Source organism: Bombus vancouverensis, chromosome 2 (genome assembly GCF_051014615.1).
Source record: "Bombus vancouverensis nearcticus chromosome 2, iyBomVanc1_principal, whole genome shotgun sequence".
Lineage (NCBI taxonomy): Eukaryota > Metazoa > Arthropoda > Insecta > Hymenoptera > Apidae > Bombus > Bombus vancouverensis.
The window spans coordinates 20,249,427-20,263,062 of NC_134912.1; the positions used below are offsets into that span (position 1 = coordinate 20,249,427).

A 13,636-nucleotide genomic window follows, 5' to 3' on the forward strand; every position below is an offset into this window, starting at 1 on the left:
AAAATAGGACCGGTCCCGATGTAACGCTCCATTTCGATATCTCGATATGACGCGGTGCACTTCCTTTTCGCCCTGGAACTCGCGTTCCACCACGTTACGCCGGAACGTCCCTGCTTCCTGCCACCCTGTCCACGGAAGAATTATTGTATTATTCGAGGAATAGAACCGAATAGAAGCGTCCAGTACGCTGTTCACCGTTTTCGATTTCGTGTCCTCGTTTTTGCCCGATCGCGTATATGTATTGGGAATCGCGTCGCGCGACAATAACGAATGACCATTCGTTCCGATAACGCGATACCGGAGTTGATACGCAGATTGGCCGTTTTTTGATCCTGCAGTTCTGACGCTGATGTTATAAATAGGTGTTGATGTCGACCGGTAATAAATATCGCGTGCAGCCTGTCCTAGGTTAACGCGGCTCAGTTGATACATTTCCGGTGTGTTCCGGGGATTTTCAACGGTAGATACATTTCATGAACCGAATGTGGAATTTGAATGTGACGGTTGCTGGATGTGTTGTTTGGCTTAACGATTTCGCTGCGTATGATGTGAATAATTTAGCGTTAAGCTACGTGCAAACACGTTGGGCAGAGTAAGGGTAGTTTTGATAGTTTCTCCCTCTTTTTTTTTTTTTTTTTTACAGGAAAATACGTTTTCCTGCTATCAGTACGTTAGAGCGATTTTAGTACTAGCAGAAAATTAAATCATTCGGAAAAAACAAATCCGTCGATTTTCGATTATTCAGCGAACAGAATCATAAATACTTTCCATCCTGCTACTCCTCTATGTTATATTCTTTCAGAATCGCTTCGAATCGATCCGTGAAAATCCACAGTACGTTGAAGGAATCCTCGTTAACTGTCGATGCGAGGAGCGAGAAGCAGAGAGTTGGAAGCTTTACTTAGCAAAAGTACAGCCGGAGGAAACGCTCGATAATTTTAGCATATTGAAATATTGTGCCGTTCTTTTCGCATCGTTCCGCCGTATCAGCGTATCGGAACCGGTCCCGGTTTCTCCTTCTCTTTCGAACTCTGCTCCCGTATTTATTCGTTTTTCCTCCTCACTGGTACCGCGTGCTTCATCCTTCTTCTTTCTTCTTCTCTCTCACAGTCGCGACGGATCGAACCCCGACAGAAGGGTTCGTATCGCCCTCTTCCCCTTCCCCGATCCACCTTTTCTGCCGCGTGGCTCGAAAAGATATTATGCGAAATACTTTCTGCCTTGCTTCGAGGAACCGGCCGGGAATACTTTATGAGATGTATAATTTGGCCGGAAGTACCACCGTTTCGTAGAATTTACGATCGTTCAAGCCTACACAGAGCTAACCTTCAGGGCGGGCTAGATTCGCGCCAGCGTTCCTGCGTTTCTGTAGAATGTAGCTTTGCGATTCTGGTACAATCAGATAATCGACGATTTCTTACGGAAAAAAATAAGAAAATGTATTGCGTCGTTCGAATATTTCGTATCAATTGTATTATATATTTCTATCGTGGTATCGTGGACGAAATGCCTAAGAGATATCGGGTGAACCATAAACAATATCGCGAGAAAGCCAAAGTGCCGACAGGCCCATCAATGTATCGTCGATCCTTCGATCGAATAGTTACGTGGAAAAGGCCTGCGTGACCCTGGCCACGTGCGGTTGCGGAACACGTGCGTGGTGGGGCTCAGACAAAAGACAAAGGGATGCTAAGGGGAAAAAACGAATTAACAGTGTTAGTTGAGAAGCCAGAGTGTGTGAATCGAGAAGTCAGGGAGATATGTTGCTAGCGTTGTCGGGAGAGTGTGGTCCGCGTGAGAGAGAGCGTTGGATCCGTAGTGACGAGAGTTGCAAATCAACTATTTAGTTGTCTTAATTATAATACGTCATTGTATTTAGTTCACGTTAAATAACCAACGTTTCCCGTTTAACCAACATCTGTTTAATCTATTGTAAATAAACTAATTGTAGTAAAAAATCCTATAAAAGGGACCTTCGGTTTCTCATTTCGAGTGCCCGTAACAGCGGCGCGAGAATCTTAGAATTAATTCGTTGGGTATGGTTGATCGATTCGTGGTAATGGACGATGTCCGTAAATTTCTAAGCTGCAATTCGCTGAATGAAGGAGAATGAAAGGAAAAGGAAGCGTTGGTGCGGAACAAAGAAGGATAAAACGAAAAACGGAAGATGCTGAGGCCACCCAGTGGCACATACGAATCTACTACGTGGCACTACTATTTAGTTGTCTAAATAGTAGTACGTTATTGTGATTAGTTCACGTTAACCCCTTAACCTATAACTACGGGCACAGCCCGCAGTACGATGATCGGGCCAAACGTAAACATTACGGTCATAGCCGGTAGTACGATGATCGGGCCAAATATAATATACAGGGTGGTTGGTAACTGGTGGTACAAGCGGAAAGGGGGTGATTCTACGCGAAAGAAGAAGTCGAAAATATAGAATAAAAATTTTCTTTTTAATTTTTTTTCTTTTTAATTTTTCCATCGAGACAACGGTCTACAGTGAGATCCGTTATAACGAGACGTGATAAAGTGCACGCGTACCGAGCGAAAATTCAAAGTCGATTTTCTCGAAAACAAAGCCTCGAAGGAAAAATATTTATTCTATATTTTCGACTTCTTTTTTCGCGTAGAATCACCCCCTTTGCGCTTGTACCACCAGTTACCAACCACACTGTATAATGTAATATATGATAGCTTGTTTACGTTTTCGGCCTAAAATTCTCAAACGTAAATCGTAGGTTAAGGGGTTAAATAACCAAATTTTCCTGTTTTATCAGCATCTGTATAATCCATTTATTGTAAATAAATTAACTGCAGTATAAGATCCTACACTAATAAAGATCAACTAATGAAATGTTCTTGCACAGTACTTGTAGTCTATTACCTGTTTTTTTAAATCTCCGAAGATAAAAGCAGTAATTTTTTTTTTTTTTTAGATTTTCAAGGGATATTAACGAAAAGTCTATTAATATGTTAGAATTTCTAGACCAGTATGAGAAATCTACAAAATTTGATTGAAAAGTATCATACGATTATCCTAGGATTGGTGTTTCGATGCAACAAAGTCCGTTTACTAATGATGAGAAACTGTTTGAGTTTAAAATAGATATGATCGTGACAGAAGTATCGTATTAACAGGAAGAACTATCTGTGCCAGTGTCACATTTCGTATCAATGAGGTAGCCAAAATACAGAGATATAGTCACTGTTAGCTGTAACAACAATTGATCGTACCTATATCTAATGTATGGATAAATCCTGATGTAATCCAGCACTGTCATTAGGAACACGCTAGAATCTCCAGTATCAGAGTACCTACTGTACAAACATTCTACCGTCAGAACATTCTGATATTCGAACGTTCTGTTATCTAGACAGTGCGTTTCCTTCGTTACCACAGTACGAAATTGACATTGCACATACGTGCATAAATATTTTATATAATAATACCATACAGGAAACGTATCGTATTAATTGTAAAAATCAATAGGAAGCGATAGGAATATCGTAAAACTTGCAAAAATATGCGATATCGAAGAATATTCACATTTCGAGACGTTCGTCCTTGAATGTTCACATTTGTACGTACATTCGAAAATCGAAACGGGGGGTGCCCAAGGGACAGTTTTGTATTAGAGTAAACGCAGGCCAATTTTACAAGATGTTGCAAGGAACGATTGGAAATTGAAAGGACGCTCTTTCAGACTGTTGCAAACGAGAGTACGTTTGCTGTTCGTAATTCGATCGAGAAATATTTTTAAAAGCTGCGCGAGCATCGGCTCTTTCACGATGCAGCTAACTACTGGCTTGATTTGCCTTTGTGTTTCTAAGCTCGTCCCACCTGTGTCCGAATCAGAGGTAAACAGCTGGAAAAGTGGAGGGCGAATCGGTCGGTTTAACCGGGACGAGTCGAGAGAAATGTTCATTGGCGAAGAATTCGGAAGTTTGAGATATCGCTGGAAGCGCGACACAAAGAGGAAAAAGCCGGGCGTTTTAACTCGAGCACTATCGTAGATTCGGGTCAGCCTGAAAGCAGCGACACGGTATAAACGATGGCCTCTATCCGGGAAACTGGGAAACGGAGAGATATCCTTCACGAGCAAAGGATATCCTGTAGGAAACATAGTTTGACGTGACATTCTGTGTGGTTGGCCCCGGGGTAACTGTTTCATTGGTTAAAACAGAGAAGCTACAGCTTCTCAGCGTTTGAACAATCATAAACAATTTTTACGAATATGAAGATTACACGGAAAAAATATGATAAGCCCATTTTTTGTTGATTTTCTGACTTTTATGTCGCTTGACGGCTAAAATTCAATACGTGTTCTAAAATGGAATAGATGACAAATTCGCAATGTTTTTATATGAATCGGATAACATTTGTTCAGTCGTTACGTTAGTTTACTTTAATCGATAGTGTATACGATTAACGTTATTAATATTTTATAAAGAGGGTAAACGCGTATTTGATTCTAAAATCAAATGTAAAAATGTATAATAGCAATTACCAAAAGGCGATTTAATCTTTAAGACAGAGTTTAAATATAAAAGCAAAGCTTCAAAGGGACAAGAATTAGATTCTAATAAAATTAATTGAATTCTCCAATTGAACGTACAACAAACAGCTGCTAAAAGGGGAACGTAAACGCGTATAGTAAGATCAAAGTAGTAAACACGTTTGATTGTTGGTCATTTTGATTTCGTGTTTACACGATACTGCTTGCTACATCCCGAGCTAGACAACAACCGTATACGGTTTCCGCATGTCCGCAGGTGGTATGAGTTTTGAAACATCGTAATAGGATTCCTTGTTACGACTCATGTAACATAAAGGACTTATGTGGATACTCACCTGACGTGGAAACAGGGATGAAAAGCTGCCGGATTATCCTGCGGCGAGAACTTGGGCAGAGTACCGTGAAGAAGAGCCAGACGTACCACCAGCAGCACACCAAACTGCGAACAAAAAAAAGTCCTTTAACAATCGTTGCGTGTTTAATTGTTTCGAGTAACGCGTATTTACTTTACGATTTTTTCTCCTTTCGTCTACGTTCAAAACACATAGATCCTAGTAAAGTTGTTCAAATACTTCTATAAAAAGCTAACTTCGATATAATATATTTTTTTATCATAGACGAATCTTCAAGCGACATCAATGCCAGACTAACATGAAAAAGTGATAACTCTATTCTGTATTCGCGTGTATCTACTTACATCAATCACTGCAGTCCTCGTTAAAGTTAGAGCCAGAATCGAATGAAATATTCAATGTTTACCGATTTCATCGATCCGATTACACTATCGATTTAATCTCGTCCGAATTTTCAACGAATTGTTTCTCCAAGATTTACGCGGCCCTAAAACGCGAACCTTTTGCCTGCCGTTTACGCGACTCGAAAGATGAATGAGAGTAAAACAAAAGGGAATCCAGATTGCGGAAGTGCTACTTACTAGCCTTCTCTGGAAGAGGCTCTCAACTTGCGGCTCAATGACTCGCTACACTGCTAGAAGCATTGGAAGGTTTCATTCGCTAGCTTGGAAAACGGAAAACAGGAAAAGCCTCGATTTAAAAATCTTACGCGGAAATACACTACCCGACTTAGTTGCGTGCTTCGTGATTCTCAATTTATACCAAGTACTGAAACCTGCTTAAAAATGAAAGCTGACCCGAGGCTTTTGTACCAGAGCGTATGTGCAATATGTAACATATAACGTTGCAAAGAAGTATTTTTCTGTACTTTAACTGGAATATCGATGATATTACACATCTCGGTTCGATCGCGTTGCAATTACGAATCACAGATTTACGCTAACACCACGCTGAAAACTTAATCTCGTTAACGTACAGCTTCGCAGAAAAATTACCGTTGAGAAGATAAATCAAATTTACAATCGAACTAGAAGCATTTGATCATACACGTATATCTATCTTTCCTTTAAATATCTCCGTCTCTACCATACATATCTCGTAGCCAAAAATCGATCTTCCATCGCAATACGTCAAAATATAGCAGACAACATTCCGATCGGATGCCAATGGTATAGAACGAGACGTCGTCATGGCGTTTACGTAGTAGAACGACACACGCGTTCTTTGGTCGCATTTCTGTCACGTCCGGCGCCAGTTCGCTATTCCGATAGCCAGGCCAACCCATCCTCTTCGATGGAGATCGCTCTTTACGCCTTACCCTCCAACTTCACCACGTAGACGGTTCCCATCAACCCTTTCTCTTTCTGTCTTCGCCAGAATCCTCCATCCTGCATGTCCGGCGTGTTCTTGGTATAGATAGAAAACGAGTGGATTCTAGAAGGGTTCTAGAGCCGGACAATGTCTGCCAATCCAAGGTATTCATATTCTTCTGCGATCAACGAAGCCGCCGTTACGTACGTGTACTCGATACACGTCCCACGTCGACGTTTCGATGTCGAACAACTCTCGTTCCACGTCACCCCTCGTTTCGTTGGCCACTGACGTCTTCGTCCTTGGACACAGCGAGAATATATCGTGTTACGTCGCTAAGGGGCTCGCTGACCCACGCCACGAACGCCAGGAACGAGACAGAAATTCAATTTCGGTAAATATCCGACGCGCGCGGAACGTCGCTGGACCGCGTTCCCGCCGGAATTCCCTCTTGTTAGTCTTCCGGGAATGCCTGGGGTGGTATTATAACCTCTTCCTGCACACCCGGGAATATATTTCTCACGAGACCAACGCGCTCCGTCGTGTATTTTTACGTTCGATCGATTCCCGTTTTATTTTTTCTTCAGCTATGATGAAATTTGGTGTGACGATTGGATAACATCTAGTTGCGCGCTGGAAAAGACGTCAGGTGGAAATCAAATATCGTTTAGAAATACACGTTATATTATATAATTATATTGTATGTAACGGAGAGGCATAAACGTACGGAATTAATTGATTATCAAAGGTTTTAGAACCGTCTATTTCTTATCTACGATGTAGGATTCCAAGATACTTGTTTCGTTCCAACAACAACGTGATTTTCGAAAATAATTTGATGGCAAGCGAGTAATTGGAACGTAAGAGGCTATTTTTCATTCGGAAAAATTTCATTCGACGATCGTAACACTTGGTGTAACGCTGCTTTCATTCTCTTCAAGTATCGTTCATTGCCTCTTCGTTAAAGGCGCGCCTCACGCTCACACGCGAGGGTATCTAACGAGTCTACTGATTGATCTTCTTTCCCGTTCGGTGAAAACTAATCAGCACGCGTATTTTTACAGCCACTTGCACCTTGTTGGACGTTCGGCCGAATTTAACAAGGCTAGAATCGTCCCAGCTTTGAAATCGAACGTTCCGTCTCGACGATCGGAGACAGAATCACTCGACAGTCAAATCGATCACATCCGCGGTCATTCATAGAGCATTCGCAGATCGTGGATCGTTTGGTGTTTCAAATGGCGAACCACGTGCCGATAGTCGGAGGCAAGAAACGTACGATTTCTCCCAATAGTCGGAGAGAACTTTCAGTTGACTGTTAATGGGCCAGCGATCAGGACTCCGCTTCCCTCTTCCACGAATACATTATTCCAGATTAATTTGGATAACAAAGCGCAGCGTTATACGCCGAACACCGTACACGTACGCACAAAGTTGCTGATTACACGTGTAATTAATTTTCCTGTGAGAACTATCAAAGGTACGCTGCGGCTTTCGTAAACGCGTCATCACGTTCCTAGATCTTCTATCGGGCATTCTATTTTGGAATCTGTTAATTAAACGTTCCTATTGTTTGCAAACGAAAGCAGTTTGCAGCCACGTTAACTCGGTTACACGGAATTATAATTACGTCCACAGCTTTAAGATAATACAAAGCATAGATCTAAGATTTAAGCGACAAACCAATTAAGTAACAATAGACATACTCGTATAGAACCAGTCAGTCAACAGCGAGCATCTCTAATGCATTGTGTTATCGATTACGACTGTTACCGTTGTAGAGAATCATGCGTTCCGTTCTAACCGAAAGTAAATACCGTTCGACCAAAGCCAATATGTACCTGTACGCGTATCGATAATTGTTGATGCACTGAAATTATTGAACGAAGAATTTAATTACGAGTAACGACGCTCGAGTTCTTTGACTTCTCAACGTTTTCACACGACTTCTTTGAGTAAAGCAAAGGAAGATTATTGTTGAAAATTGTGGATCTTTGAAGCCCAAATAATGTTATAGGAACACTACATATATACTGAGGATTAATATTAAAATAATAATATATTTATTTCATGGACGATTTCTTATATATTCATCGATACACACTTGCACGCGTCTCAGCACTTTCTTCTATACCCGACTGTTAACCGACTGAACAGTTTACATTCCTTTATTTTCGAGACGCTGCACACACACACATACTTTCACACACTGATATTCACATACAAGTATCTCTACTACGCATTTAACCCAGTCCAGCACAGAAAATTATACATATCTCAACAATTATATTCCTGTATGATATACATTTTATCACTGAGACCGAATAAAGTAAGTTCGTACGTATATTTTGATTCAACTTGACCAAATTGATAGAGAATTTTTGTTTATATGTTTTGATTTGTAAGCTGTAATTCTGGTACATCTGGTACGTATACTTAGCTTTTATTAAGAATACAAGAAATTTTGTACTTTGCAAACTGACGATGAAAATCTATCGCTGTTTTACTATTTTAAAGGTCGACAATTTGATTGTTGGTTCCATACATATAGTTTCTTTCTTTGAAATACCAAAGAATTTTTCTACCGCTACAAACACAAGCTGGCGCCAAACAAGTCATTTTTATATTTACACTGTTCTTTGCTTTATGAAAACTCTTATTAAATTTTCTCTATTATTAATTACACTAAATTCTTGCAATTCCTGTTGCTCTCTATATAACGTATAACTAATGGACAATGTTTGAACGATAAAAATCTGATTCTGTAGGAGATGAAGAACTTGGAAAAATTTCTACGAAGGTAGCTCGAAACGATAGAACGTTCTGGAATCACCAAACACCCCTATAACACGAAATCCACCCAGGGGTCCACCTCATAAAGATCAGCAAATTTTACGGCCTTGAAATTCAGTGTTGCTGAGGGGAAGAAGAACGTCAAGTAACCCTGTCGGAAAGAACATACCTTTAGACGTGTAAGTGGCAATAGGTGGCAGGAACGAAGAGGATGGAAAGCCAGTGAAGTGCGTACGCGAGACCCTGCACGAGGGTTGTGACCACACACCTCCCTGATTTCTTCACATAAATTAGCATAACTCGGAATCCCGTTTGGTAGAACTACGCGCTGTGCGTACACACGACTTTCCATCGGTTCGGCAATACTTGGTACACGTCCATAACCTCGTAGATACGATAAAAATCACGCGAATTACGAGAAGAGTTAAAATACGGACAAAAATTGAAGCGTCTCTCTTAGATCCTGGCAAAAATCGCTCGTTAGTCAGATATCGTTGTTGTCTAAAACTTTCAACGCGATACTTACTTAAACACTGCGCAAGTTTAACTAATTACAAGCAGAAGAAATATTACAAGATCAATTACTGTTTCCTATTTACTAGCGAATACTTCCATAGAAGTTACAATTTTAAAAAACGTTCCCGTGGAAAGCCAAGTCTGCTAGAGAACGCAGAAGAGAAAGAAAACGCAAGTTGATAAATGGCATCTGCGCAATCATAACTACCCCGTTGCTACCACCTCTCTGTCTCGTATTTCATCGTAAGTCCTCGAAAGCCACGATCGCTTTACGTCAGGCTGGAACAGCCTAAGTAGTTTCCGTGGGTTGGCCAACACAATTCGAGGGAAGCGAGTTTATCTTACGCGATCGTAAAAGTGAACTCTCGGCATCGTCGAGTATATCTGCGTTAACGATCGTTAAACTTACTTAAGCCGACGAGACGCTGCTAACATCTCGACGGTCTGACGATAAAAACGGAAGATATCGATCGTTAAAAATTAACGACGCGGATCCGAGTGCGTTCGCAAATACTACAAAACGCAGTTTCCAGTCTTATCGATGATCGAGACCACTTGTCTCGTCTCCAATTATATATCTTTGAGCCCTGCGTTGCTACTTTACTATTCCAGATATGCACAACTATGATAAATACGCATATTGTGTGTGTCGTGTAACGAATTTTGAAATTTCATTGAAAGTATCACGAAACGTGACTAGTTTGAACCAAATCTGATATACAAGATATTTAGTGCAAGTGTATAGAGGCTACAGGTATTTGAACAGTCAATTAGCCATTACACAAATGGATAATTCCATGTAAACGATGGTATAAATTTGCCGCAGAACGCCCCGAACCCCACCGATATCGATCTCAGCCGGTGTTGCGTTTCAATTTCATTATTGTCCTCTCTGCTATGGTCAGGAATTTCCTGAACGATGTCTCGAAGCACAAGGTGAACGAGTTCGTGAAACAAGATAAATGGATAGACGCGGATACGTAGACCAAGCACGATCTCTTTATTCGTTCCTGCCCGACACGAGTTTAAACATTGCGGGTAATACGATAACGACATTGCCATTGGGTAAAATACGCGCGTCCCTTGCTCGTCGGAAAATCATGCAGGGCTTCCGCGCACGAGTGACCACGTGCGACACGTTAAGAGGATTCGATTCTATTCCCTGTATGGTATTCGTGGCTGCGCAATGGGCCTTATTGCCATGTCTTTCTCTCGTTGTCATCGGAGAAGCTGGTTGACTTGTCCATCTGATAGCTATGAAATCTGATTTCAATAGGCGAGTAACCGTGTTAAAAATGACATGATTGGCGACGATTGTGGGCTTCTCGAGTCTCGCATTTGCCATACTTTTGTCTCTAATATTTCTAGACGTAGGTTTCTTGCGATTTCCTAACCGTAACAATCGACTTCAAATTTTATCAATAAAATTTAGGTTCAGATTTTCACAGTATCGATATATAATTGTCAATCCTAAAACCCTTCGATCAGCATCTTGCACGAACAGTACACAATTCCAATTAATCGTCCCTACAATAATCAATAACTGTTATACTTAGGAACAGGAACGTGTTTTTAATCTAATTTAATTTCGAACATACATATTGAACTCACCGAAACAAGCAGCGCCGCAGCCCGACGAGAAAAGTGTCTCGAGTCGTCGTTCCATCTGGCCTCGAAAATAGACCTGAAACGAAGAAACAAAGCATTCAGCGAACTTTGTCGTTATCGTGGAAAAAACTCCAACCTTCCAGATATTGCTCGTTCCATGATCGAATCGACATCAGCCAAATACTTTTCGTTGCTCCTTATCTTTCCTCTATTTCGGAAATTACGTTTAATCAAGCCAAGCGTCTTCCATTTAGTTAAAGTTTCGAGTAACTCATGAATTTAGCGGCCCTCATTTGCGTGCCTCGAAGCGCAGTTATTCAAATACGCTGGCCCCGCATAATCCGTTGTAAACAGTTAATCCGATTTCGCTATTTTACGGTCGAGCATCGGATTGTCTTTGTTTAACTCCGATAGCCAGAGTCCTCTATTAACGCAAATCTTGCGGATATAAATCCTATTCTCCGAATGTATGCAAAGGAGGATCCACGATATTCGTATTACATATTGCATATGGTGTCGCGCGATTTTTATATTTTATTGTCGAAGGCAATTTTCTTCACGCTCGTCCCTACTCGTTTCTTATCGAGTTTTAACACTTTGACTGACACTTTAGTGATATATGACCGGACACGGTTTCTCCTGTGACGCCACGGTGGTCACCGATGGCCTGAGCGCTTGAACTTCTTACAATTGTAAAAATTATATGAAAATTGAGATTTAGGTCATTTTGAATATAACCGATAAATAGAAGATACCTTGAAATAAAAAGTGCCCCATTGAACGATTAAACATTTATATTAGAACATCAATAAAAAAAAAAAAAAATGAGAACGAATCCTGCATCTAACGGTGCTCTGTGTTTGCATCCATATCTTTCAGGGGTAATCTACGAATATTATTATAAACACACTTTAGAAAATAATTGTAAATGCTGCTTTACAATCGTATAATTGAAGTTAGAAGTGTACACATACCTTACTATTATATGTAGAATGAGCAAATACCGTTTACTAATATCTTCTACACGTTTCAACAATATATTCTGGACGTTTTGCTTACGACGAAATAACGAATGCGAATGGTTGGTTGAAATAAACCAAGCCTTGTTATAATATGTCGCTATCAATTGTTACCAAGGCGCCACGGTGGTCACCCGTGACCACCAATAAGATAAACGGTCCATTGGGGAAGAATGTTGTCTCGCATCGTCAATTTATTATTATTTTGCCATTATATGCTTTGAATAATAAAAATACTCCCGTAGCGTCCTGAGCGAATCATGTGATTTCGGCGTGGCAGTCAAAGTGTTAATAGTTCTCAGGGAAAATTCAGACGTGTGATTAAAGTAAACAATGTCTTCGTCTTTGATTTGACCTATAAATACACGAAAGTAGCATTGATTTGCAAAAGGAATACGATAAAATTTAGACGCATTGATCGATAATTACATGAGAAATTGTAGGATGAAGCGAGGTATCGTTCGTCCTTCTGTGAATCTCGATGCAGCGAAGGCTTTCGAGTATTTCGATTCTCAGAAAAGCGAGGGTCTAAGTCGAAGCTACGCCGTATTATCCTACCGGCATGAAATCCACCCTCGACTCACTGCAATTCTCGTTATAAACGAAGAAATCGTGGGTTGAGAAGTGGCAAAGGGTCGCGTAAAGTCGCGCAAGCTACGAGCAAGACACAATGTTACTCCTTATTTCAGGATTTATCGACGTGAGTTACGTGTCGCGTTTCCAAACTGGTCGGCGAGCGTGAGACTTAAACGCTTACCTCTTGATTGAATGCCAGGAGCGACAAAGGTCGTAAAGAAGGTTTAGAGGCAAAACAGTAATGCCGGTTTCCTTGGCAAGCATCGACAGCGCCCCCAAGCACACGCTGCTCCACACGTAAGCCGTCTGCTGCCTGGAACACGAAACGAGAAAAAATTTCATTTGATGCGTTTAGGATAGAATCCGGTCGTTAAGATGGAATTGTGTAACAGGAAGTTCCACAGTGACCATCAAAGTTTCCTGATATAAAAAGCTGAGCACTTTAATGTAAAATTCGAAAGCGAAGCTACAGCCTCGATCCGGCTTAAAAATACATTCGAAATATTGTTATATTAAATATTGCTGCATCTTGAAACTTACGAAAATTTTCAATTTTCATCTTATTCCTTTGACGGGGAAACGAAGTGACGGAGAATTCAGAGTGAACGATTGAAGAGTTCTTGCATTTTGACATCGAATACAGGAAATAGAATTAAAAATTATATTAAACGATTGCTTTACGTGTGATGACTAGATTCTCAATGTCCATGCACTCATGGAGAATTGAGAGGTCCAAAAATACCCAAAGTATAGCACTCGTTCTAGTAATATGTAGCGAATGAAAGAAATTGTCGATTAGATTGCATTTATTTAGCTATATTCATAAGAACATAGATTTACGTAAATATTTGCAATCTAATAATGAATTTAACTTAGGCAACTTTCATTCAATAACTCTGCAAAAAAAAGTCCAACATCGATCCTAATCTTGTGTCTT

The 13,636-nt window shown here is 40.5% G+C and overlaps 1 protein-coding gene across 7 annotated transcripts in view; it reads right to left on the minus strand.

Annotated features, from left to right (window-relative positions):
• Nucleotides 1-13,636, minus strand: part of LOC117157886 (protein O-mannosyl-transferase TMTC1) — a 278,211-nt gene that overhangs the window by 104,661 nt on the left and 159,914 nt on the right. For all 7 annotated transcript variants that reach the window (XM_076625790.1, XM_076625788.1, XM_076625789.1 and 4 more), the window contains exons 4-6: nucleotides 12,881-13,012; nucleotides 11,108-11,180; nucleotides 4,859-4,962 (exon numbers count right to left, since the gene is read on the minus strand). In XM_076625790.1, the coding sequence (XP_076481905.1) occupies nucleotides 4,859-4,962; nucleotides 11,108-11,180; nucleotides 12,881-13,012 (309 nt within the window). The remainder of the gene's footprint in view (nucleotides 1-4,858; nucleotides 4,963-11,107; nucleotides 11,181-12,880; nucleotides 13,013-13,636) is intronic.